The following is a 27,014-nucleotide window of genomic DNA, read 5'->3' on the forward strand; positions in this document are numbered from 1 at the left end:
AAGCTCTTGGTGAAGAGAAAGACTGTCTCTGAAAACTATGTGGAGAATGAGAGAGGAAGACACTTGACATCAACATCTGGCTTCTACATATACACATGCACTGGTACACATGCATGCACAGACAAACACAAAACAATCCTTTTTTTGTACATTATTTTATATGTATTTTCTTTTTTATTAGATATTTTCTTTATTTACATTTCAAATGGTATCCCATTTCCTGGTTTCCCCTCTGAAAACCCCCTATCCCCTCCCGTCTCCTCTGCTCACCAACACACACTCCTGTTTCTTGTTCTTGGCATTCCCCTCCACTGGGGCACAGAGCCTTCCCAGGAACAAGGGCCTCTCCTCCCATTGGTGACTGACAAGACCATCCTCTGCTACAAATGGGGGCTGGAGTTCCATGTGTACTCTTTGGTTGTTGGTTTAGTCCCTGGGAGCCCCGGGGATACAGGTTGATTCATATTGTTGTTCCTCCTGTGAGGTTGCAAACCCCTTTAGCTCCTTCAGTCCTTTCTCTAACTCCTTGATTAGGAACCCTGTGCTCAGTCCAATGGTCACCTGAGAGCATGTACTTCTGTATTTGTCAGGCCCTGTTAGAGCCTCTGTCAGCAAGCACTTGTTGGCATCCACAGTAGTGTCTGGTTTTGGTGACTGTATTTGGGATGGATGCCAGGAGGGGCAGTCTCTGAATGGCTTTTCCTTCAATCTCTGTTCTACACTTTCCCTCTGTAACTCCTCCTATGGGTATTTTGTTCCCCCTTCTAAGAACTTTTATATTACTTCTTCTTGAGCTTCATGTGGTCTGTGAATTGTATCTTGGTTATTTTGAGCTTCTGGGCTAATATCCACTTATCAGTGAGTGCATACTATGTGTGTTCTTTTGTGATTGAATTATCTCACTTAGGATGATATTTTCTAGTTCTAATCATTTTCCTAAGAATTTCATAAATCCATTGTTTTTAATAGCTGAGTAGTACTCCACTGTGTTAATGTACCACTTTTTCTCTATCCATTCCTCCATTGAGGGACATCTGGGTTTTTTCCAGCTTCTGGCTATTATAATTAAGGCTGTTATGAAAATAGTGGAATATGTGTCCTAGTTATATGTTGGAGCATCTTTTGGGTATATGCCCAGTAGTGGTATAGCTGGGTCCTTACATAATACTATTTCCAGTTTTCTGAGAAACTTCCAGAGTGAGTTTCAGAGTGGTTGTACCAGTTTGAAATCCCACTAGCAATGGAGGAGTGTTCCTCTCTCTCTACATCCTCACCAGCATCTGCTGTCACCTGAATTTTGATCTTTGCTGTTCTGTGTGGTGTGAGAATCTCATGGTTGTTTTGATTTGCATTTACCTGATGACTAAGGATGTTGAACTTTTCTCTAGGTGCTTCTCAGCCATTCGGTATTCCTCAGTTGAGAATTCTTTGTTTAGCTCTGTACCCCACTTTTAATAGGGTTATTTGGTTCTCTGACATATAACTTCTTGAGTTCTGTCTATATATTGAAGCCCTCTATCAGATGTAGAGTTGGTAAAGATCTTTTCCCAATCTATTGGTTGCTGTTTTGTCCTATTGACAGTGTCATTTGCCTTACAAAAGCTTCGCAATTGTATGAGTTCCCAATTGTCAATTTCTAATCTTAAAGCATAAGCTATGGATGTTCTGTTCAAAAATGTTCCCATGTTCCCATGTGCTCGAGGCTCTTCCCTACTTCTTTTCTATCTGTTTCAGTGTATCTAGTTTTATGAGGAGGTCCTTGATCCACTTGGAATTGAGCTTCGTAGCAGTAGATAAGAATGCATTGATTTTCTTTCTTCTACATGCTAACTGCCAGTTGAGCCAGCACCATTTGTTGAAAATGCTGTATTTTCCACGGGATGGTCTAGCTCCTTTTTCAAAAATCGTGTGACCATAGGTGTGTGGGTTCATTTCTGGGTCTTCAATTCTATTCTATTGATCTATCTTCCTGTCAATGTACCAATACCTTGCTGTTTTTTTTTTTTTATCACAATTGCTGTGTAGTGCAGCTTGAGGTCAGAGATGTTGATTCCCAAATAAGTTCTCTTATTGTTGAGAATAGTTTTTGCCATCCTAGGTTTTTGTTATTATAGATGAATTTGCAAATTGCTCTTTCTAACTCGATGAAGAATTGAGTTGGAATTTTGATGGGTATGCATTGAATTTATAGATTGCTTTTGGCAAGATGTTCATTTTTACTATATTAATCCTGACCATGATCCAGTTCATGATCATGGGAGATATTTCCATCTCCTGAGATCTTTGATTTTTTTCTTCAGAGACTTGAAGTTCTTGTCATACAGATCTTTCACTTGCCTAGTTAGAGTCACACCAAGTTATTTTATATTTTGTGACTATTATGAAAGGGTGTTGTTTCTCAACTTTCTTTCTCAGCCTGTTTATCCTTGGAATAGAGAAAGGCCACTGATTTGTTTGAGCTAATTTTATATCCAGGCACTTTGCTGAAGTTTTATATCAGGTTTAGAAGCTCTGTGGTGGAATTCTTGGGGTTAATTAAGTACACTCTCATATCATCTGCAAATAGTGATAGTTTGACTTCTTCCTTTACAATTTGCATCACTTTGACCTCCTTTTATTGTCTAATTGACCTGGCAAGGACTTCAAGTACTATATTGAATAGGTAAGGAGAGAGAGGGGACCCTTGTCAAATCTCTCATTTCAGTAGGTTTGCTTGAAGTCTCTCTCCATTTAGTTTAATGTTGTCTACTGGTTTGCTGTATATTGCTTTTACTATGTTTAGATACGGGCCTTGAATTCCTGATCTTTCTAAGACTTTTATCATGAAGGGGTGTTGGACATTGTCAAATCCTTTCTTGGCATCTAATGAAATGATCATGTGTATTTTTTTCCTTTGAGTTTGTTTATATAGTGGATTACATTGATGGGTTTCCATAAATGAACCATCCCTGCATCCCTGTGATGAAGTCTACTTGATCCTGATGTTTGATGATTTTGAATTGTTTTTGGATTAGTTTTTCGAGAATTTTATTGGGTAGTTTTTGTATTGATATTCCTAAGGAACATTGGCCTGAATTTCTCTTTCTTTGTTGGTTCTTTGTGTGGTTTAAATATGAAAATAATTGTGGCTCTATGGAACAAATTGGGTAGTGTTCCTTTTGTTTCTATTTTTAGGACTACTTTAAGGAGTATTGGTATTAGGTCTTCTTTGAAGGTCTGATAGAACTCTGCACCAAATCCATCTCATCCTGGGCTTTTTTAAGGTGGAAGACAATTAGTGGCTGCTTCTATTTCTTTAGGGAATTGAACTGTATAAGATCCTGATTTAACTTTGGTACTTGGTATCTGTCTAGAAAATTGTCCATTTCATCCAGATTTGCCAGTTTTGTTGAGTATAGGTTTTTATTTTTTTAAAGTAAGACATAATGGTTTTTTGTTTTGTTTTGTTTTATTTTGTTTTTTTGTATTTCTTCAGTTTCAGTTGTTATGTCTCCCTTTTCATTTCTGATTTTGTTAATTAGGATACTGTCTCTGTGCCCTCTAGTTAGTCTAGATAAGTGTTTATCTATCATCTTGTTTTCTCAAGGAACCAACTCTAGGTTTGGTTGACTCTTTGACTAGTTCTTTTTGTTTCTACTTATTTGATTTTAGCCCTGAGTTTGATTATTTCCTGCTGTCTTCTCTCTTGTGTGTATTTGCTTCTTTTTGTTCTAGATCTTTCAGATGTACTGTCAAGCTGGAAGTGTATGCTCTCTCCAGTTTCTTTTTGGAGGCACTCAGAGCTATGAGTTTACCTCGTAGGATAGGACTGCTTTCATTGTGTCTCATAAGTTTGGTTATGTTGTGGCTTCATTTTCATTAAACCTAAAAATCTCTAATTTCTTTCTTTGTTTCTTCCATGACCAAGTTATCATTGAATAGAGTGTTGGTCAGCTTCCATGTGTATGTATGCTTTCCATTGTTGATGTTGGTATTTAAGACCAGCCTTAGTACATGGTGATCTGATAGGATGGATAGGATTATTTCAATCTTCTTGTAGATGTTGAGGCCTGTTATTTGACTGGTTATATGGTTAGTTTTGGAGAAGGTACTGTGAGGTGTTGAGAAGAAGGTATATTCTTTAGCTTTAGGATAAAATGATCAACAGATATATGTTAAATCAATTTGTTTTATAACATCTGTTAGTTTTACTGTGTCACTGTCTAGTTTCTGTTTCCAGGATCTGTCCATGATGAGAGTGGGGTATTAAAGTCTCCCACTATTATTGTGTGAGTTGCAATGTGTGCTTTGAACTTTAGTAAAGTTTCTTTTATGAATGTGGGTGACCTTGCATTAGGAGCATAAAAGTTCAGAATTGGGACATTTCTTGGTAGATTTTTTTCTTTGATGAATATGAAGTGCCCTTCCTTATCTTTTTTGATAACTTTAGGATGAAAGTCAATTTTATTTGATATTAGAATGGCTACTCCACCTTGTTTTTTTTTGGGGGGGGGGGACCATTTGCTTGAAGAATTGTTTTCCAGCCTTTTACTCTGAGGAAGTGTCTGTGTTTGTCACTGATGTGTGTTTTCTGTATAGAGCAAAATGTTTGGTCCTTTTTAAATATCCAGTCTGTTAGTCTATGTCTTTTTATTGGGGGAATTGAGTCCATTGATATTAAGATGTATTAAGGAATAGTAACTGTTGCTTCATGTTATTTTTGTTGTTAGAGTTGGAATTATGTTAAGATGGCCTTCTAATTTTTTGGTTTGTTAAAAGATTACTGTCTTGAGTTTTCTAGGGTTTAGTTTCACTCCTTTTTTTGCAGTTTTACATTTATTATCCTTTGGTGAGCTGGTTTTTTTGAAAGATATTTTGTAAATTTTTTTATATCATGGAATATATTGGTCTCTCTAAGGTAATTGAGTGTTTTGCTGGGCATAGAAGCCTGGGCTGGCATTTGTGTTCTCTTAGGGTCTGTATGATATATTTTCAGGATCTTCTGGCTCTTATACTCTCTGGTGCAAAGTCTGGTGAAATGCTGAATGGTCTGACTTCATGTGGTACTTGACCTTTTTCCCTTACTGCTTTTAATATTCTTTCTTTGTTTTGTGCATTAGGTGTTTAGACTATTATATGACAGGAGGAATTTCTTTTCTGGCCTAATCTATTTGGTGTTCTCTCTGCTTCCTGTGTGTTCATGAGCCTCTTTTTTTTATTATTTTAGGTCAGGAATGTTTTCTTTTCTAATTTTGTTGAAAATATTTACTGGCCCTTTAAGTTGGGAATTTTTGCTCTTTTCTATACCTGTTATCCTTAGGTTTGTTTTTCTCATTGTGTTCTGGATTGCTTGGATGTTTTGAGTTAGAAGGTTTTTGCATTTTGCACTTTCTTTGACTGTTGTGTCAATGTTTTCTATGGTATCTTTTGTACCTGAAATTCTCTCTTCAATTTCTTGTATTCTTTTGCTGATGCTTGAATCTATGACTTCTGATCTCTTTCCTAGGATTTATATCTCTGAAGTTTTCTCCCATTGTGATTTCTTTATTGTTTCTACTTCCATTTTTAGATCCTGGATAGTTTTGTTCAATTCCTTCACCTGTTTGGTTGTGTTTTCTTGTAATTTTTTAATGGATTTTTGTGTTTTCTCTTTAAAACCTTCCCCCTTTTAAATCTGTTCTCCTGTATTTTTTCAAGGGAGTTATTAATATCTTTCTTAAAATCTTCTATCAGCATCATGAGATGTGATTTTAAATCCAAAACTTGCTTTTCCAGTTGTTGGGGGTATCAAGGACTTGCAGTGGTGGGATAACTGGATTCTGATGATGCCAAGTATCATTGGTTACTGTATGTAAGGTTCTTGCCCCTGCCTTTTGCCATCTGGTTACCTCTGGTGTTAAATGGCCTTGTAGTCTCTGGCTCGAGCTTGTCCCTTCTGTGCATCTGTAAGCCTGTGCCTATACTCCTTGGAGAACGCTCTATCCTGGATGAACTTGTGTACAGAGGGCTGTGGAACAGCCCAAGCTCCGGGAGTAGATGGTGACTGAAGGGATCCTGTCCCAGCTGCTCCACTGTTTCTGTGCCCTGCACACCCTTGCTGGTCATTCCCTGGAGTGTTAATTGAGAGAAAGTGTCTACTTCACCTCCCAGCCCTCGAGTGAAAGCACTCCTGGGAGAACAGTTCTTTCCTGTCCTGGCCTTTGCACAGCTGATAATCTTTATAAAAGGAATGAAATAAGGAACTCCTATAGGGTTAAGGAATGTCTCAATAAGCTCTAGGTTGGGTGTAATTGGGAAATTACACTTCAGTGATTAAATAGCCCATTATATCCTATTTATAGTAAGTGGACACAAACATAAAGCTAACTCTGCTATTGGTAAAGAAGTAGCTGTCACTGATTTTAGCCAGAGGACAGAAACCATTTTAGATGGCACAATTATCTTGTGTTTCCAATCTCAGGAGGATGGTGCCTAATGTTGATATTTTGTGAGGTTATTTATTCCTGATAAGACATTTGGGCCAACCATGAGCATCAAGCCAGCTTTTGCAAGTTGAAACTCCTAGATCTAGCAGTCAGACCAGTCCTTAGGTGTCAACAGCTGCTTTGATATTTAGAATGGTTGGTCCTGTCACAGCAGCTACAGGTATTTGTGTTCTTTCTGTATGTCATGTAAGGTTGGGCATCTGTCTTCAAATTCACCCTGCTTCAGCCCTTGTTATCTGAGGGTACATGCTCATGTGGCATCCTTGGGCTTTTGTGACAGTTTTCCCCAACCCTCTATGTTCCCTTAGCTGTAATGTATTCCCAGATCACAAAGAATTGTACAGTTCTACTGTGTCAACCGTCACTTCTTCCCTGTCTTCTTACTTTACAAAGGGATTGCTTGGTCTGAGATTTTGAATTCCTTCCTTGACTTTGAATGTTTTCACTATTTGAAATCTTATTTCTACAAAGTGTTTGGTGTTGAAAGCGAGAGGATTTAGCTTGAACTCAACCTGCAGTGTTGGTATGGAATAACCAAAATTTTTTGTACCTTTCTCTGGGTTGTGTTCTTTTGAGGTATGGTAGCATGATCAAGCCTTTTTTTGTCTTCTACAGAGTCTTGGATTGGAACTGCTTCTTAACTATATGAGGATTCCCATTGATAGCTTATTTTGTGAACACTTTTTTTTTCCCAATTAATTTTTTGTCAATTCTAAAAATGAAAAGCTAGGCATGGTAGTCCATGGATGTAGTTGAAGCCACTTAGGAGGCTTTGGTCAGAGAATGATTTGGACCCAGAAATCAGGGCAATTGTGGGGAGGGAGCTATTTCATCATAATTGCTTAGGTTTCTCAATAGTGTTTTGCCATCTTTTAGCAAACTACAGGAAGAACTCCTTTCATGTGTCCTGAGTTGAACCAATTTAATCTATTGATCTAGGGTCCAGAGTATTCTATGGAAAGCTAGAAACCTTTTTCTTTTTATCCAATGTTACTCTAATTACCAAACCTCCCCCCCTCACTATGTCCTGAAAGTTATTGAGCAGGCATAGCCTTAGAAATATGTGTCTCTCCTTTGCTGTGTTGAAAGAGAAACTATGGATGTAGGAGTCATACAGCAAGTGTCATGCTCCCGTGGTCCTCATAAAGCACTAAATCAGGAGAGCTAAAGAGCAGGCAGTACACATCAGGGCTTGGGATTTCTGCAGGGGAGCCAAAATCCAGAAAGTCAGGTTACATTTGGGGTCATAAGGAAGGATCTTGGTTACAGGACCCAGGAGGTCCCCTCATTCACTCACTATCAGCCCCACATTTTTTCTAGACATAGAGACATATATTTAAGTGCAAGGGTAATCATTTATTGAACAGGAAGAGGAAGAATTTCATGAAAAATTGTCAAGGGTGTATCAAAGAGAAATTTAAAGAAGTCTTTGATTCTTGATGAGGTATCCTAGGTAAAATGTAGATAGACTGGAATTGGACTTCTCAGTGAGACAGGATGGAATGCAGATCACAGAATTTATACTGGGGATGCTGTATGGATAGGAAGGGATGATGGTGGAGTCCTGGTGAGAAGTCTCCACTCAACACTGTAAGCCAGGAAGAAAGAATATAGAAACTCATTAAACACTTCTTGGATTGACTTCGGGACAGTGAGACATTCTATTATATAGAACAAAGGGGATGAAGAAATGGATCTTCCCTTGCAATCTAACTGGAATTATTTGCCAGAACACAGAGATGAAAGTCAGAATAAATGACCGTAATGGAAGATCTGAGGCTTGTTTCCACAACCTTTGTAATAAGAAGCTCTGAAGAATGTTAGGTAAATTGTAGAATGATGATAAAAGCCTTGGCTACTTTTAAAGACTTCACACATTATATGAGTGATGTCTTGTACTACATGAGAAAGGAGGGCCATAGCAATTTGCTCTCCAACCTGGTCGAGAAGTAGTGATCAGAGACCTCCACTCCCAGGTAAGAAGCCAAGGTTGTACAGAGTTCAGATTAAGATGTTATTATCTCAAGTGGGATGGGTGGGGGCTCCACAGACACTAAAGAACAGTTACACCACAACCTGCCATTCTGTCTCTTAATGATATTGAACCCATCGCTGAGCCATTTTTATACAACCATACATCAAATATGTAAAACTCAAATCCTTGTTTCATTGCCTAAGTCTTGGGTCACATTACTTCCAAGCTCAAAGTAGGACTAGATCACAAATCCAGACAATTCAAAGCCAATCTTCAAGCTTTCCTAGAAGATTCTTTATCGAACTATTTTTTAATGTAATTTGGGTGCACAACATTAATACTTTGGGAAGGGCCTCTCCATGACGACCAACCCCCTCCTTGCTCTCTTTGGATATTGCCCACCTGGAGGCTCAGGCCATTCTTCATTCTCGGGCCTGGAGGCAGCGATCTGTAGTGTGAAAACAAGAACATGTTCAGATACCAGGTCCACTTTATTTCCCCAAGAATAAGGATAGGACTCTCCAGCATTCAAAAATGACTGGTAGCCAACTAGGTTTGTTTCCTCTATGATAAATATTCAGGATGAGAAAAATAACTGAATCCTGACTTACTGGCATTGGATAGGTCAATGATATTTTCTCTAAGGATTCCATGCTCCTCACATAGTTGTGCAAACCTTTCCTTGATGTCTGAACTCAAATCTGGTTCTCGGCCTGTGAGAAGAACAATAGTGAGTGTAGCAGCTATATTGTGTGCATTGACCACAGCCTGAGTGAGGGGACAGGGACTTCCCTATAAGGATGGGAGTATGTTTGCCAACACAATTGACAGGCATTGGTATGATCTATCCTGGATTTGGCATCTATAGAATATCCTTCAGTCACACTGAGAGATTTCAGAATGCTTCCATTACTATGCTCAAAGGTTGATGGGGAGAGCATCAATCTTCAGGAGGTTACAAAGAGGTAGGCCCAAGCTGGGAAGACCATATTATACTAGAGGTTCTTCGTTCTTTTCCCATCCCAGGATCAGTTTCTGTGTGAAAATACTTTACCATAGAGCCCCATCAGCTGGAAGGTTTCCCCATCCTTTTCGTTAATGAGATGAGCCATAAGAAAGTTATCATAGTCTGTCTTAGGTATAGTAAATGTATTGAATCCATCATCTGTGGAAGAAATGGAACACAGCTCAGAAATTTTTTGCTCTGCAGGAAATTTTGGATACCCTTTTCTTGTTCTACCCCAACATGAAATCAGTAAAATACATATCGTGGAAGAGATGGGTGAAGTGTCTGAGCCTTTCTGTCTTTAGTTTTCTGAACTTCAAGAAGTAACTCCTAAGAAAAGGGACTCTGAGAGGTCCACACCACTAGTGAACAGTCAGCCATAGCAGCACCACTCTCTGATCATCTGCTAGGCTTACCTCCCTCCCTCAGCAGCTTCAAGCAACATGTTTCTATCTTTTATAAGTTTGTTGTATCAAACATCCACTGCTACACCCTAAGCGATTAACACCAGTGCTAGCCTCCAGGCAGTATCAGATAGATTCCATCTCCCCCTACTTATCCTACTTTCCTGCCACAGGGTGTTAGCTATAAGATGGCACCAGTTTTACTAGTAGGTGCAAGTTCCTGAGTTCAAACTCCAGCAAAACACACACAACAATAACAACAACAACAACAACAAAAACAAAAACAACACACACATACACAGACACACACACTAAAGGTATTAAGGTTTACTAATCATCTTGTGGATAGATATATAGATTTTATGTACTCACACGTCACAGAATATTCACCAGCCTTTTCTGTTTTGTCAGCAACCATAGATAATTCCGAGCACTCTTCATCTCTTCTGTAAAACAGAGTGAGCTGGTTCGTAAGGGATTTTGATCTGGATGGATTCTGGACCCTGTACTCTGTACCTATCTACAGTTTCTGATTCCATTTAACTTTTGACTGTTTTTGTAAAATTAGCAAAAGGCGTTTATTTACATTAATTCCTTTATATTTCATGCGTTAGCAATCACAAATTTGCCTAGTATTTTTGAAAAAAGAAAACAACAATCACTTCTCATCCTTATTACAACTGCAACTACCTCCAAGTTTCACCAGTGCCGGGCTTCAGCCAGCGGTGTAGATTATCAGTCAGATTTCCACCATCTGCCTCAAATTAGCACTCTGTAATGTTGCCTGATGTGGTTCCCAGTACCACAGAGGAGAATTATTATTATCGCCTTTACTGCAGGAAAACGGGAGTACAAAGGGGTTGATTTATTTGGCTAACAACTAGAAAGAAAAATTTAATTCATGATCACATAATCTTAACTTGTGATAAAATGGCTCAATAATGTGGTTTCAGAAGTGTCTCTGACCTTTCCTTAAGGAACTCCTAGTGAATTAATTCCTGTCACCAACTCTTGTCTCTGACTTTTGAAAAATCCCTGGTTATGAGATCTTGGTTCAGTGTCAGATGGAGCGTTCTGGTTTAGGATACAGACTTAGTATGTGTGTACAAATGTACATACTGAGAGGCATCTCTTCCCCCAGTCCCGAGTGTTTGTAGGCGTGAGACCATACCAGGTTTCATTTCCTCTTTCTCAGCTAAGAGCATCTCACTTACACAGTATGGAATTTAAGAACTAAGGAATTCTCCAAGACATGGATTTGCTCCAGAAAAAGTCTAAAGTTGCCATTATCTTCTATCTTTTCTCTTTTGTCAGAGGCCAGGATAATAGTATGCCATTCCCCATTAATCTGTAATAGATAAGCAAACGGTTAAGGGAGAAGAAGCAGGGATACCACATGCACATGTGTCCACTTGAACTCCATTCTATGGGTTAGGGCCTGAGCATACACAAGGGTAGATCTCATGCCAGTTGTCACAATACTTAGCATACTGCCCCTGCCTCTCAGTGAGACTAGAGGTCCCCCACCATTTTCAGTTATGAAGAGCTGGTCTTACTTCAAGGTCTGGATCCATTCATTTGTCTAAGAGATTGGGGCACTATACCCATCCCCTCAAAGGACCTACTTGGCTTCAAGAGTTCCCCAAAGCACATTCTGAGTCAGAAGCTACTATTCAGTGATCATACCTTTTCTACATTAAAGTTCCTTCCCGTAGAACTAGCTTCTTCTGCATGGACACAGACTAGGGTCAGTCCCAAACACAGCAGCAGCAGCAGCATCTTCATTTTGGTAGGGAATAGGATTGTCTGTCTGTCAGGACCACGTCTTTCTTGTGATCGTGGCTACACTCCACTCCCCAGCCCCTTTGCTTGTCCTTATATACTCTCTGGGTTCAGCGGGTTTTTTTTGTTGTTGTTGTTGTTTGTTTTGTTTTTTTTTCCCTCTTCCCGTATGGGTCTCCTCTACCTCTGTCAGGCTTTGTGGAATGTTTTCTCATTTATTGATTAGAGGCCAAGAATTGTTCCTTGCCCTTTGCAAACTTGGCAATTTCATAACCTATGGATTGATTTAGTAATCTTATGTTTCTCAAAACATATTCCCAATAAAACAGTGGGTGTTCAAGAGAACTGCCAACTGGAACCAGATGCAACTTTCGATCTGGTTTGGAATCAGAAAGCCAGTTTTGCAGGGAGTACAGACTGAACTGGAAGGTCAAGTATGCATAGAATCTTTGCTTTAAGATGAGTATGGAAGAACTTGAGTTACCCAATTTTTGCAAAAGATTCATTTATATTTCATGTGTATGAGCACTGGTTTTTCATGTGTACCTGAGTACCATGTCCAGGCCTGGTGCAGCGGAGGTCAGAAGAAGGAGTCAGATTCTTTGAAACTTGTTTTTACTGAGAACCCAGGTTCAATTACCAGCACTCCCATGGCATCCCAAAACACACTCTAACTTCAGGAACAGGAAATCACATACTTTCGACCCTTGTGGCCTCCTCTACAAATGTGGTGCATACAAACTCATTCAGTCACATGCAAATAAAATAGTAAATCTTAATTTAAAAAATTATCAAGAAAAGTCTTCCAAGGCTATGGGGATAGCTGCCTGAAAGGCGTCAACCTTTGTACAGATAGCACTGACCTCAGAATCCAAAGTGGTGTCAGAAGCCAGGTTTCATCAACTGTTTACTTTGAGAACATTGGACTTCACCTGACAAGACATAATAAAATAAAAATAAAAGACTTCAAGAAGGAGGCAAGTACGTGATATGCTTTGTTTCAACTTTGCTTCAGCTTTATATGGTATGTACTATTTTATTCTTCGTACCATAGTATTAGTTAAGACTCACAAAGATGATGTAACCGTATAATGTCATTTAGTCAATCAATGTGAGAACTTAGATTTATTCCAAGACTCTCTAACTCAGGAGCCTTTTTTCTTATTGACTCTACTACACAGGTCACAATGATTTTACCATGAATGGGGAATGGTTAAACAGTCAAAGGAGGAATAAACAGTGTTGGAGAGTTATAAACAAGTCAGACTGGCAGGTAGTAGCAAAGAAAGTGCACATGTGTTTCTTTAAAATATGGAGGAGTTGGTGTGGACCGAGAATGAATGAGGTATGACAACTGACTCTCTCTAGGTCTACAAGTGTTTGGAGGAAGCTCTTCTAGGGGATTATCACATTTTTCCTTCCTCCTCCTCCTCCTCCTCCCCATCCTCATCTACCTCCTCCTTCTCCTCTTCCCACATTCTTTTTTTTGGTTGATTATGGTGTCTGCACACATGTGCACATGCTTGTACCTTTGCTAATATATGCAGAAGTCAGCACAGGACACCAGTCATCTCCCTTTATGTCTTTTTACTTCATCCCCTTGAGACAGGGTCTCCCTCTGAATCTGGCAATTAGTGTATTTCAGATAGGCTGGCGGGCCACTAAGTCCAAGCAATCCTCCATTCTCAGCCATCTACCCACTTCTGGGGTTAAAAGCAGCCATGACCAGCTTTTTAATGTGAGCTCTGTGCTGGACTTGAGCTTACACTGAGGGTCTGAATGGTCTTAGATCTTTGACTATCCTCCTGCTCCAGCTTCCTGAACTCTGGGATTATGGGTTGTAGCACCTCATCTGGCTATGGACTATTGTTTTTCTAGTAATGAACTAGAAGTTGCTTCTACAGCAGAAAGCAACAATGAGTTCACCCAACTCCCAGCTTCAACTCAGGCACATTCCCTGTCACTAAGCATGTTAACACTCCTTAGCATGTGTAGACTGTTTATGTGACTGAAAACCTGAAGTAGTCAAGAAATGACTAGACAAAGTATGTGGGTAAGGGGTTTAAGGACTTTACGTGAAACCAACTTACATCCCAGTTGTAACTAGCTATCGTTTCTGAAACTAATAGGAAAATGATTAATCACTTTGACCTTTGTTTCACCCTCAAGTAATTGAACAAATAACTCTTTCAGAAAGCTTGTGGACACATACAAGCCACTTATATGATGCCAGGGTATATTTGTGGCCAAGAAGAACATCAATAAAAACAGGCTTATTTGATTCATGTCCCAGAGAGGAAATATTCTGTTGTCTCTCTAGCAGCCAAAGTGATAGTGCATACACCTGACCCTGGCTCAACATCAGTTCTGGAACACCTGCTGTGTCAGTGTCAGAGTGATCCCCACCAACCCTCAGCCTTGAGCTGGCTGAACATGTTTGCAATACTGGAGTCTCCTGTCTTGCTTTAATACAATTATATCATCTGTCAGACAACTGAGAACTGTCAAACCTCAGAGCTGCTGAAGAGCCTACTTTGCAACTCAATCCAAATGAAACAAGCAACAGAACTCAGCTGAAACAAAGGGATGGGACTTTGGGTTTTCCCATATATATCCAGTGCCATACATTAAAGATTGAGCCTTAATTAGAGAACTTTGTCTTGGCTTGTTATTTCTCTTGCTGTCCTTCCCATCCATCCCCAGTTTTCCTTTCAGGAACCCAGTAACCTGTGTCTGCTGTTGGCCACAGGTGACACTGGATTCAGAGACCTGAATATGGAAAAACCGACTGATGGACTCTGCCATGGTGGGGCGCTACAAAAAAACGGAAGATGGTATCCTGCATGGTAAGCAACATACAGCATTAATGTTAGTGCTATAAGTTTTATCTTTTGAAGGCTGTTGATTGCAAGGGTGTAAAAAGGATACAGGCTAGACTGAGTAAGATTGGACCCAACAGTGATATCAGTTAGGGGTTGACAGTGGAAAATGGGTCTGAAAAATTCTAAAAAGGCATTTTCCACAGTCAAGAACTGCATCAGAGAAGAGGAGTAGGCTAAAAATGATAAAATAAAATAAAATTTAAAAAAAGGTGAAAAAACTATACACACAAAAAAGAGAAATGCTAGATATACAAATGACATGAGAGAGAGAGAGAGAGAGAGAGAGAGAGAGAGAGAGAGAGAGAGAGAAAAGGAAAATGGATTTTAGAACTCTCCCAGGGACAGGAGATGTCCTACAGGAGACATCCTTAGTTCTGGTTACACCAAGTTTTCTATCCTCTCTGTATTTTCTGTGTATCTTCCAACAATCTCTCCACATGTCAACTCATGACTGCTTTTGTTTTGTTGTCTGAATGACTGTTGTTCTTTTGGTTTTTTTTTTTTGTTTGTTTGTTTTTTCAAGACAGGGTTTTCTTGTATAGTCCTGACTGTCCTGGAACTCACTTTGTAGACCAGACTGGCATTGAACTTAGAAATCTGCCTGCCTCGCCTCCCGAATGCATGACTGTTGTTCTATGTTTTGTGTTGGGAGGAAAAAAATGGTTTAAACTTTATCTGCTGGATCTCCATCTCTTGATTCAGTTTCAGTTTGCATAGTGGTTGCTGATTTAAGTTGCCCTGCACCCTTAGCCAGGAGTCAAGTGCAGCAGGAGAAGCCCTGCTGGAACGCTTTTTTTTAGAGGGGCCAGCAGCTTCTTAGTTCTAAGGCAAAGAAGCTGATAGGTTTTTTCCCTCAGAAAAATCTCTGCAATTATGATTACTTGGTTCAGCATATGACAATGTGCTTTTTCTCTTGAAATTAGTCCAAGAAAAGTAAAAATTCTTTGATTGGTACAAATGTATAAGATTCAAGAAGCTGCTTCATTTGTTTTCTGATTGGTCTTAATGGTATAAATATACTCTGCATGTCTTGGTCATAGAGTATTGGCTTATAAGTTATTGGGTATGATTTAAAAAGTGTAACACTGGTAACAAGAAAGTTAGCTTAAAACTGGTAACTCAGGGTTGTAGTCATTTTAAACAACATGTGGCATGAACCAGCCCAGGAAATCAGGCCTCTTAAGATACTTCTAAATCGGGATAATATTTTATGTAACTCTTATCCAAGAAACTAGACTCATAAGAGATAAGATTTAAAACAATGTCTCTTCAAAGAAGTATTAAAAGTTGAAATGTCATGCATTCATATATAAGAATTGTTAGCCAAACTTTGTAACATGAAAGTAATCCTTTTGGTATTAATTTTAAAGAGAATGGATTGCTTCTAGTTGGGGTTTGCTTTCCAAAATTTATGGTTATGCTCTAATATTGAAAAGAACTTAAAAATTATGGTTATAATTGCCAGTGTTCTATTGGCTGCACTTTGCAGTTTGATTGGAAGCTGAGGATTCTTAACTCACCCATATTTTGTAATTAGGATGGATGCAAGAGTAATAAAAGTTAAAAACAGCTGTGGCCAGTATGAACCTGCTGCTCCTTTTACACAGCTTTATTGGATACAGTGGTAGAAGCAAAATTTAAGTCCCCAAGATTGGAAAGGAGATCTAAGTGATAATTTATTTGGTATCAAACAGGTTCCTGATTAACATTTTCATGATTTTGTGGATATGTTACAAAAAACAGCTAGCAGGATTTTTAGAGAGTCTCAATTCAAGCAGGGGTTCCTTTTTTTTCTTCTTCTCACAATTGTCTTATGAGAATGCTAATGCAGCTCTCTGTGGATATTCAGCCACATGAAACAAAGACAGACTTATCTGGATATATTTTTCCTTGTACAGAAAATTGGAGCCTCATATCATCAGTGTTTGCTTATTATTGTTGTCTTGCAGGGGATTATAGTACTTACAAGCAATGTTTTCACAACACTAAGATTATAAGGAATGTTTTAAGTATAAATCATCTTAGGAAAGACTGTCCAAAACTTTGAAGCACAAACAGACAGTAGAATTGCTCCCCTGGAATCTTTTGCTGCAGGAGGGGTAGTCATTGGGCCAGACCTCAGGAAAAAGGCTCAGATTAAGAAATATTTTCATTTGAGTTAATGAAAATCTCAGAGCAGCCTTAGTGAGGATTGTGTGGCCTTTTTTTCTTTCTTTCTTTCTTTCTTTCTTTCTTTCTTTCTTTCTTTCTTTCTTTCTTTCTTTCTTTCTTTCTTTCTTTCTTTCTCTCTCTCTCTCTCTCTCTCTCTCTCTCTCTCTCTCTCTCTCTCTCTCTCTCTCTCTCTCTTTCTCTTTTTGCAAACCCTCCCCAGGGAAGTTGTTGGGGCCTCACCTCTCCTTGCCTTTAGGAAATGATTTTTAAACCTAAAGGGCATCATTACAGGCCTATCAAAGGTGTTATTCAAAATAAAGTTTAAACTTAAGATTTATAAAAGATTAATGAGGCTGTGGAACTACTAAGGGCATTACAATCTGCATTGCCTACTCCATATAGTATTATTATGGTTTTGGAAGTTTGTGTTTTCCTTGCAACCTGATGATTTTAAAGGATTTGCTTCTAGTGAGCTTGTGATCATTGGAAAGTTTTGCCTCTAGGTATGTCTAATAGCCTTACATTATGTAAATTAAAAAATAATAAATTTTTTGTCTCTGGTTCAATACAAGAAGCTAGGACTTTAAATCTTTGAGTTTATATTGTTTATTATGTGGAGAGTATTATATTAACTATTCCATCTTAAGGGAAATTTACTATAAACCTTTGCTCTTACACAATGAGCTTGAAAAATTTTGGAGTAGTTGTCACTCCAGAAAAGATTCAAAAGGCAATATCTTTTTCAATATTTGGGCTCTCAGTTATATCCTAGAAAACTATGGTAGAGAAAATTCAAGAAAGAAAAGATGATTTGCTTCCTTCAAATTATTTTCAAAAGGTACCAGGAGATGTTAATTTGCTAAGACCTCACTTTAGGCTTACCACAGGAGGACTTAAGCCTTTGTTGGATGTTATCAAGGGAGATGCAAATTAAAGTGATAAAAAAAAAAAGCTATTCAGAAAATAGAGGAAGCTTTTGTAATCAATTGTAATTAACTGTAATCAATGGTAGTCGAATGATAACTGCTTATTTTAGTTATTGTTACTCAATGAGCCCACAGCAATTCTTTGGAAATGAAGTATTAATGTGAAATCATCTTTCTTCATCTCCAAGTATTGTTTTAACATCCTGTAATGAAGCTGTCATGGTGTTAATAAAATATTGTAGGATAGAATCATGAAGGTAGTTTAGAAAAAAAAAATCTTAAAAACATGACAAGACATCTATAACTTGTTTCAAATAGCAATTAAATTGTTTTTGCAGAATATTGATATTTGGCCTATTGCATAGTAAAGTTTTGGGTAAATTGATAATCATTATCCAAGGACAAGTTAAAATTTACTTCTATGCATGCCTTTGTATTTCCTGTAAATTGATGTATGCATCCCATAAAGAAAACACCTACTGTATTTATGAACTGTCCGTCTATGGGAGAGAAGTATATGTGATTGGATCACATGTTTATTCTTTTGAGGTTCCTCCTCCTTCAGGACAGATAATTGAATGTGTGCTGTAGTCAGTGTTTTGAAATGTTGGAAAAAAAAACCCAAGCTTTAATTTGTATACTGATAATAGTTGCTTGAAAGAGTTTCTTTTTTAGATACTGCTAATTCTCAAATTTTGCAACTGTTTCTGCACATACATCGCAAGGGAAAATATTGTGGACTGCCCGGAACAGACCCCTTAAGGCAATGGCATAGCAGATTTTTATCCCAGGAAGATTATAGACCTTAAACAAGAACAGTTGGCCATATTATCTCGTTTTTTTTTTTTTTTTTTTTTTTTGTTACATCCTCAAAGTAGTAATGGCTTGATATAATAATTTGGTATTTTTAGAGAATGTACATGTCAAATTGTAAAGACTTGTTCTTAGAAACCTCAATTTTTATCTGTTCCACCGAATGGTATTAAAATCTCAATGACTTATACTTAATCAATTATTGCAAACTGATACTCATATTTCTGATCTTAGAAAAATAAAATATTTACATGTGACTATTGACACCTGTTCAGGCTTTATGGTTGCAATTTCTTTAACAAGAGAAGCAAATATTAATGTAATTAGTCATTGCCTACATTAACTTTTTTTAATGCTTGGTGTTCCAAATCAGATTAAAACAGAAAATGGAACTGGCTATTACATTCAAGCATTTGAGATGTTTTGTTAACAATTTAGTATTACCCTTGATACTGGGATTTTATATAATTCTCAAAGACAAGGCATTGTTGAACTTTCAAACAATATGTTCTTAAAAAACAAAAAACAGGGGAATTGTGGCTGGGTGTGGTGGCACACGCCTTTAATCCCAGCTCTCAGGAGGCAGAGAGGCAGGCAGATTTCTGAGTTCGAGTTCAGTCTGGACTACAAAGTGAGTTCCAGGACAGCCAGGGCTAAACTAAGAAACCCTGTCTCAAAAAACAAAGAGACAAACAAACAAACAAAGAAACAAACAAACAAGAGAGGGGGAATTATATCGCCGTGCACATTATTTAAATTATGCATTTTATTTTTAAAATTTTATATTTTGGATGCCAAGGAACTTTTTGCAGAGTGTCTACAGCATCCTAAGGCTAGGCATACTTATGCCTAGGTGAGATGGAAAGATCTACTTATCAGTATAAGGCATGATCCTGATCAGATATTTAATATGAGCAAGAGGGCATGTTTGTATTTATTCTGCCAAATGCTTCATGATCAGGCTTGCAGCCAGAGTGATTAGTGTGGCATGAGGACACAAAAGGATAATACTGACCTGTGAGCTTGCTGAGTGCCCTGACAATGTAACAGGAAAGCTGTAGTGGGTGTATGTTCTTGACCAACCTTAGCTTGAGTATGTTTCAGAATACACAATCTGCCTGGCTTCAAGTTTTTACACCTGGTGGGACAAAGAACATAGAGACTGTGGAAACTGACTTAGAAAAATTAATCCAAATGAGGAGTTATGATTTTTCTCTTTCCTTTAATGTGACCAGTTATTCTGATGCAATGAAAGACTGGCCTAGAAATAAATCCAATTTTGGATAGTCTAATTATGAAGATTGCTAAAAAAATCTTTATCATCCAGCTTACCTGACTCTTACAACAATTTACCTGAGGAGGAACAGTTTTTTTTATTTTTTATTTTTTTTTCTGTTGCTTCTCAAAGCCACCTCCCTCACACTAGGAGGCCAGACCCTGGGAAGGATCTTTGCTAATTTGAACTGAATTGAGAGCCTGGGACATCCCCACAGAGAACTTTAGTTCTGTTCCTTTTAATTTTTCCTTTGTATTTTAAGCAGGTTGGTTATTTGCATACATTCTCACCTTCAGCAAAGCTCACATATGGCAGTTATTCATCGCTATGAAGAGATGCATTGAGAGCATATTGTGGCTTTGGTCTGAATGGGAAAAAGGTGTGCTATGAGGTCCAGTAGCCAAAGACGGGCCACTGATGAGTCTATGACTCTTATCAACCTAAGGCAGAGGCATGTGCCAAAAGGCCATGTTTGTTCATTATAAACACTGAAAAGCCATGCTTGTGTAAATAAACACAAATTGCACGTGTACTCCAGGGAGGGTCAAAAGGAGTCTAGACATTCAGAATCAAGGCAGGCACAGCCACCAGCCACCATTTTTCCCACACAGGGCCATGGAGCATAAGTAAATTCTATGCTCCAGTTCAGCTAATTTTTAATCAATAAAAATGGAGGAACTGGACCCCCTAAGTCTATGCCACTGGAGCCAGGCATCTGGCTCTATACATTTACATGTTTCTGCTAGAGAACTGAGATCTGCTTGACCACTGAGCAGCTGAAGAGCCTACTTTGCAACTCAATCCAGCTGAAACAAACAACAGAACTTAGCCAAAACCAAGGGACAGGTATTGGGTTTTCCCATATATATTCAGGGACTTACATTAAAGACTGAGTCTTGATCTGAGAACTTTGTCTTGGCTCATTATTTCTCTAGCCATCCTTCCCATCCATCCACAGCTTTCCTTTCAGGAACCCAGGAACCTGTGGCCACTTGTGGCTACATCAGAGGATGCTTGGAGTAACTGGAATCTACCTGCTTAGCTCCCCAAACCTATCATGGTCCCCTGGAAACCAGAGGTAGAGACAGAATTAGGGGGCAAACAGATTATTGGCCAGTAACTCATGGAGGATGAAGGGAGCTAGACGGCAGCAGAATCAACAAAGGGAAGTGGTCCTGTGTTAGTCAGAAATGCTATGACATAGTTTTGTTCATTCATGGGGGAAGGGAGGTGTACCCCAAATAGGCTAGCATCTCAGCTCAAAAATCATAGAGTCTGCTGAAGAGGTTAACAGCTGGGACTGCTAGCTGTTCCCACCCCTCACAACCAAGCAGTCTTTTCTTCAAGGTTGGGGGTGGACTCCAAACTATACTGACTCTTGATTCTGGCATTCCAATCTGCTATTGAACACAGATAGTCTTTTCCTAAGAGGTCTTGAGTCCTCTCCTCAATAGGTATCTGTCATAGGGACATTGCAGTACAAAGTTATTTAACTTAGGGAAATCTGTCATCTGAGGTCAAGAACAATGTTTACACGAAAGGTCAGCACATGGCAGGCACAGAGTTAGCAATCAGTCACTAAATGTTGAACAAGGGAAAGCAGGATGACAACACAGAGGGAGAGGCTGGAGAGATGACTCCTGGATAAGATCACTTGCCTGTTCTTTCAGAGGTCCTGGGTTAAATATCAACCACTGACATGGTAGCTCACAGGAATCCATAACTGTAGTATCAGGGGTTCTGACACCCTAGGTGTGCACTGCAGGCATGTGATGCACAGACATATGTGCAAGCAAAACACTCACAAACATGAAATAATCTATTAAAATATGAAAGCATTAACCAGACCACCAGGAAGTAGGCAGAGGGCTATCTAGGGCATGGAGAGTGTCCACACATGCAAAGGCCATGACAAATAGGAGCACAAGTAGTTCAGAGAGCCAAAGGAAACCTTGCAGGAGCACAGCAAGCATAGAAGTTATGAAGTGAGTCAAGGCTAGAAAGGGGGTTGTGTCAGTTTGCAGGGTGTGACTTTACGAAGTCATGCAGTATGGGCGACTTCAACAGCAAGAATTGAACTCTCTCATTTCTGGCAGCTAGAACTCTGAGAGCAAGGTGTTCAATGGGGCTAGACCCCTATCTCCAAACTTAGATTCTTCTACTGAAGTTATTTTATATAGTCTGAGCTCTTTCTCCATAGGAAGCTGTTCTTGGTCCTTTTGTGTTAGACAGTTGTTCTCAGCTTATATGGCATCACATATTTTTCCTATTCCAGTTCCTTTCTAAATGCCTTCATTACTTTTTACCCAATCCAAATCAAATGTAAATGCCTCTGTGGTATTGTGTTAGGTGGGGTTTTTTAGAGGAATAAAACCTACAGCATGTATGTGATTTGTTTGTTAGAATGGCTTACAGACTGTGTAGTTCAGCTAATCTACTAACAGAAATTCCAGGGATTCCTTAATTGTTCATTCCTCAAGGTTGGATGTCTTAGCTTTCTTTCAGCCACCTCCATGAACAGCCAGGACCACACAGACAGGCAGACAGACAGACAGGCCTGTGTAGCCAGGCCTGAGCAAAAGGAGCCACCTCCATGCACAGCCAGGGCCACAGAGACAGACAGACAGACATACAGACCCTGAGATCTTAAATAAAGACAGTTAAAGCTCCTAGGATGCATTGCTGGCTGTGTGTGTGTGTGTGTGTGTGTGTGTGTGTTTGTGTGTGTCTGTGTGTGTGTGTGTGTGTGTGTGTGTCTGTGTGTCTGTGTGTCTGTGTGTCTGTGTGTAGAGGCAGAGGCATGGAGATGTCTGAGTTCCAGCACAGCCTGGGCCACACAGTGAGCTCCAGTACAGACAGACAGACAGACAGACAGATAGCAGTGTGTAGCCAGGCTTGGAGTTCAAGGAGCCACAGCGATGCACACCCAGGGCCATAAAGACAGACAGCCAGACAGCCAGACAGCCTGGCCCATGTAGCCAGGCCTGGAACATAAGGAGCCATCTCCATGCACAGCCAGGGCTACATAGACAGACAGATAGACTCTGAGATCTGAAATAAATACATTTAAAGCTCCCAAGATGCTTTTCTGGCTCTGTTTTTGTATGTGTGTGTGTGTCTGTGTGTCTGTGTATCTTTGTGCAGAGGCAGAGGCAGAGGCAGAGGCAGAGGCAGAGGCAGAGGCAGAGGCAGAGGCAGAGGCAGAGGCAGAGGCAGAGGCAGAGGCAGAGGCAGAGGCAGAGGCAGAGGCAGAGGCAGAGGCAGAGGCAGAGGCAGAGGCAGAGGCAGGGCGATTTCTGAGTTCAGAGCAAGCATGGTGCACACAGTGAGGGTCACAGGAAGTGTTTCTGGGGGGAGGCGTTTCATGGCTCTAGTGTGTTGTGTGAAACAGCTACACGAATCTTATAAATTTATACCAATTAAAGAAGTTTTACTTTTCTAGGTATAATTTCAAGAGAAAAAGCAATTTGTCATTTGCTGAACTCAGTAATCAAACTGCAGAGATTTTTTTTTTTTTTTCTTTTTTTTTTTAGGAAAAAAAAACCTATCAGCTTATTTGCCTTAGAACTAAGAAGCAGCTGGCCCCTCTAAAAAACAGCTTTCAGCAGAGCCTCTCCTGCTGCTCTTGACTCCTGGCTAAGGGTGCTGGGCAACTTAAATCAGCCACCACTGTGCAACTGAGACTGAATCAAGGATGGATAGCCAGCAGATAAAGTTTTAACCATGTTTTTCTTTTCAACATGAAACACAGAACGACAGTCATTCAGACAACAAAACAAAAACAGACATGAGTTGACATGTGGACAGATTGGTGCACCAAACACAGACAATACAGAGAGGGTAAAAAACTTGATGTAACCAGAACTAAGGATGTCTACTGTAGGGACCAGAAAGCAGAAGCAGGACATCTCTTGATGTCCTTCTATCCCTGGGAGAGCTTAAAATCCATTTTCCTTCTCTCTCTCTCTCTCTCTCTCTCTCTCTCTCTCTCTCTCTCTCTCTCTCTCTCTCTCTCTCTCTCTCTGTCTCTCTCATGACATTTGTATATCTTGCATCTCCCTTTTGTGTGTATTCAGTATTTATTTTATTTTATTTGTTTTAATTAGGGTTTATTTTATTTTATTATTTTAAGCCCTACTCCTCTTCCCTGATGTAGCTTTTGAGTGTGGACAAATGTCTGTTTAGACATTTCCAGTCACATTTTCCACTGTCAACCCCTAACTGATATCAGTGTTGGGACAACTCTTACTCAGTCTAGCCTATATCCTTTTTGCAACCTTGCAGTCAACAGCCTTCAAATGATAATATTTATAGCACTAACATTAATGCTGTATGTTGCTTCCCATGCAGGATACCATCTTCCATTTTCTGTGCAGCCCCACCAAGACTGTGTCCCTCAATCAGTCTTTCCGTATTTAGGTCCCTTGTTCAGGAGCCAACTGCACTGACAACAGTCACAGGTTACTGGGTGCCTGAAAGGAAAACTTGTGGTAGATTGGAAGTTCAGTGAGAGAAATGAGAAGCCAAGACAAAGTTCTCTGATCAAGGATCAATCTTTAATGTAGGGCACTGAATATATATGTGAAAACCCAAGGACCTATCCCTTTGTTTAGGCTGGGTTCTGTTGCTTGTTTCAGTTAGATTGAGTTGCAAAGTAGCTCTTCAGCAGCTCAGCGGGTGGGCAGTTTTCAGTTGTCTGAGAGGAAGATATAATTGTAGCAAAGCAAGACATGTAGCTCCAGTGTCAGAGACTTGTTCAGCCATCTCAATGCTGGGGGTGGGGGATGGCAGGGGTCAGACACTGACACTGACACAGCAGGTGTTTCAGAACTGATGTTGAGCCAGGGTCAGCAGTATGAACTCTCACTCTGGCTGCTAGAGAGACTACAGAATATTATCTCTCTGGGACAGGAATCAAATAAGCCTGCTTTCATAGATGTTCTTCTTGGCCCCAAATATACCCTGGCATCATATAAGTGGCTTGAATGTGTCCATAGGCTTTCTGAATGAGCTATTTGTTCAATTAGTTGAGGGTAAGACATAGGTTAAAGTGATTAAATCATTTTCCTATTAGTCAGTTTCAGAAATGCTAGCTAGTTACAACTGGGATGTATGTTGGTTACATGTAAAGTCCTTAAACTCCTTACCCACACACTTTTTCTAGTCATTTATTGACTACTTCAGGTTTTCAGTCAAGAGTGTTAACATGCTTAGTGACAGGGAAGGTGCCTGAGCTGAAGTCGGGAGTGGGGGGACTCATTGTTGCTTTCTGCTGTAGAAGCAACTTCTAGTTCATTACTAGAAAAACAATAGTTCATAGCCAGATGAGGTGCTACAACCCATAATCCCAGAGATCAGGAGGGTGGAGCAGGAGGATAGCCAGAGATAGAAGACCATTCAAATCTCAGTGTAAGCTCAAGCCCACCTCAGCTCACATTAGAAAGCTGGTCATGTCTGCTTTTAACCCCAACACTAGGTAGATGGCAGAGACTGGAGCATTGCTGAGACCTAGTGGATAGGCAGCCTATCTGAAACACACTAATTCTCAGATTCAGAGGGAGACCCTGTCTCAAGGGGATGAAGTAAAAAGAGATAGAGGGATATATTGGTTTCCTGTTCTGACTTCTGCATATACTAGCAAAGGCGTAAGCATGTGAACAGGTAGGCAGACAACATAATCAACAACAACAACAAAAAAGAATGAGGGAAAGAAGAGAAGAAGGAAGAGAAAATGGTAAGGAAAAGAAGGAGGAGGAGGAGAAGGAGGAGAAGTAAGAGGAGGGAAGATCGTGATATTCCCCTAGTATCCACCAAACACTTGTAGACCAAGAGAGAGACAGTTGTCATGCCTCATTCAGTCTTGAACCACACCAACTCCTCCATATTTTAAAGAAACCCATGTGCAGTTTCTTTGCTAGTACCGGCCAGTCCAAAATGTCTGAAGCTGTACAGCAGTGTTTATTCTTCTTTCTCCTATTAATCATCCTCCTTTCATGGTAAAAAACATCCAGACCTGTATAGTGGCATCAATAAGAACAAAGGCTCCTGAGTTAGAGAGTCTTGGGTTTAAATCTAAGTTCTCACATTGACTGACTATATAACCTTATACAGTTACTTAATCTTTCTGAGTCTTAACTAATACTATGGTAAGAAAAATAAAATAGTACATACCATATAAAGCTGATGTAAAGTTGAAATGAAGTGTATCTAGTACTTGCCTCCTTCTTGAATTCTTTATATCCCCATATCAAACACTAGTTTATGTTTCTAGTTCCAGGGTAAATGAAATGTCTACTGATACAAAATATGTTCCCATTGTAAGTGTATGTTTTTGGAAATATGATTTTTGGCATGATTTCTACTTGGACCTCCATCAGCAAATATGACTTTGAACAATACTTGTATTTTTCATTAATGATGAGATTATGTCTTGTCAGGTGAAGTCCAATGTTCTCAAAAGTAAACAGTTGATGAAACCTGGCTACTGACACCAGTTTGGATTCTGAGGTCAGTGCTATCTGTACAAAGGTTGAAGCCTTTTTGGTACCTATCCCCATAGCCTTGGAAGACTTTTCTTGATAAGTTTTTTAAGTTAACATTTACTGTTTTTATGTGTATGTGCCTGAATGAGTTTATATGCACCACTTGTGTACAGGAGGCAACAGGGATCAAAAGAAAGTGTATGGTTTCCCGTTACTGAAGATAGAGTCAGTTTTAGGACGCCAGGTAAGTGAGGTAATTGAACCTGTGTCCTCAGCAAAAACAAGTTTCAAAGAATCTGATTCCTTCTTTGACCTCCACTGCACCAGGCCTGTGCATGGTACTCAGGTACACATGCAAAACCAATGCTCATACACATGAAATATGAATGAATCTTTTGCAAAAATTGAGTAACTCAACTTCTTCCATACTCACCTTAAAGCAAATATTCTATGCATACTTGTCCTTCCAGTTCATTCCCCACCCCCTCCAAAACTGTCTTTCTGATTCCAAGCCAGATCCAAAGGTGCCTCTAGTTCCAGATCACAGTTTCCTTGAACACCCACTGTTTTCTTGGGAATATGTTTTGAGAAATGTAAGACTACTAAATCAATCCATAGGTGATGATATTGCCAAGTTTGAAAATGGCAGGAACAATTCTTGGCCTCTCATCAATAAATGAGGAAATATTCCACAAAGCCTGACAGAGGTAGAGTAGACCCATACAGAAAGAAAAAAAAAACCCACTGAACCCAGAGAGTATATAAGGACAAGCAAAGGAGCTGGGGAGTGGAGTGTAGGCAACATCACCAGAAAGACTTGGTCCTGACACACAGATAATTCTATTTCAGAAAA

The 27,014-nt window shown here is 39.5% G+C and overlaps 1 protein-coding gene across 2 annotated transcripts; it reads right to left on the reverse strand.

Annotated features, from left to right (window-relative positions):
- Positions 1-7,799: 7,799 nt before the first annotated feature.
- Positions 7,800-11,766, reverse strand: Mup11 (major urinary protein 11). 2 transcript variants are annotated; one of them, XM_006537483.4, is made up of 7 exons: positions 11,536-11,766; positions 11,064-11,197; positions 10,222-10,295; positions 9,494-9,604; positions 9,051-9,152; positions 8,842-8,928; positions 7,800-8,052 (listed from the first exon to the last, which is right to left on the reverse strand). In XM_006537483.4, exons 1-7 carry the CDS (start codon positions 11,632-11,634, stop codon positions 7,949-7,951), a joined length of 711 nt encoding a protein of 236 aa, XP_006537546.1. In that variant the 5' UTR covers positions 11,635-11,766; the 3' UTR covers positions 7,800-7,948. The 2 variants fall into 2 exon arrangements, with proteins under 2 accessions (XP_006537546.1, NP_001157998.1); NM_001164526.1 differs by having other exon boundaries at positions 8,842-8,887; positions 11,536-11,729.

The sequence above is a fragment of the Mus musculus genome, chromosome 4 (assembly GCF_000001635.26).
Source record: "Mus musculus strain C57BL/6J chromosome 4, GRCm38.p6 C57BL/6J".
Taxonomy (NCBI): domain Eukaryota; kingdom Metazoa; phylum Chordata; class Mammalia; order Rodentia; family Muridae; genus Mus; species Mus musculus.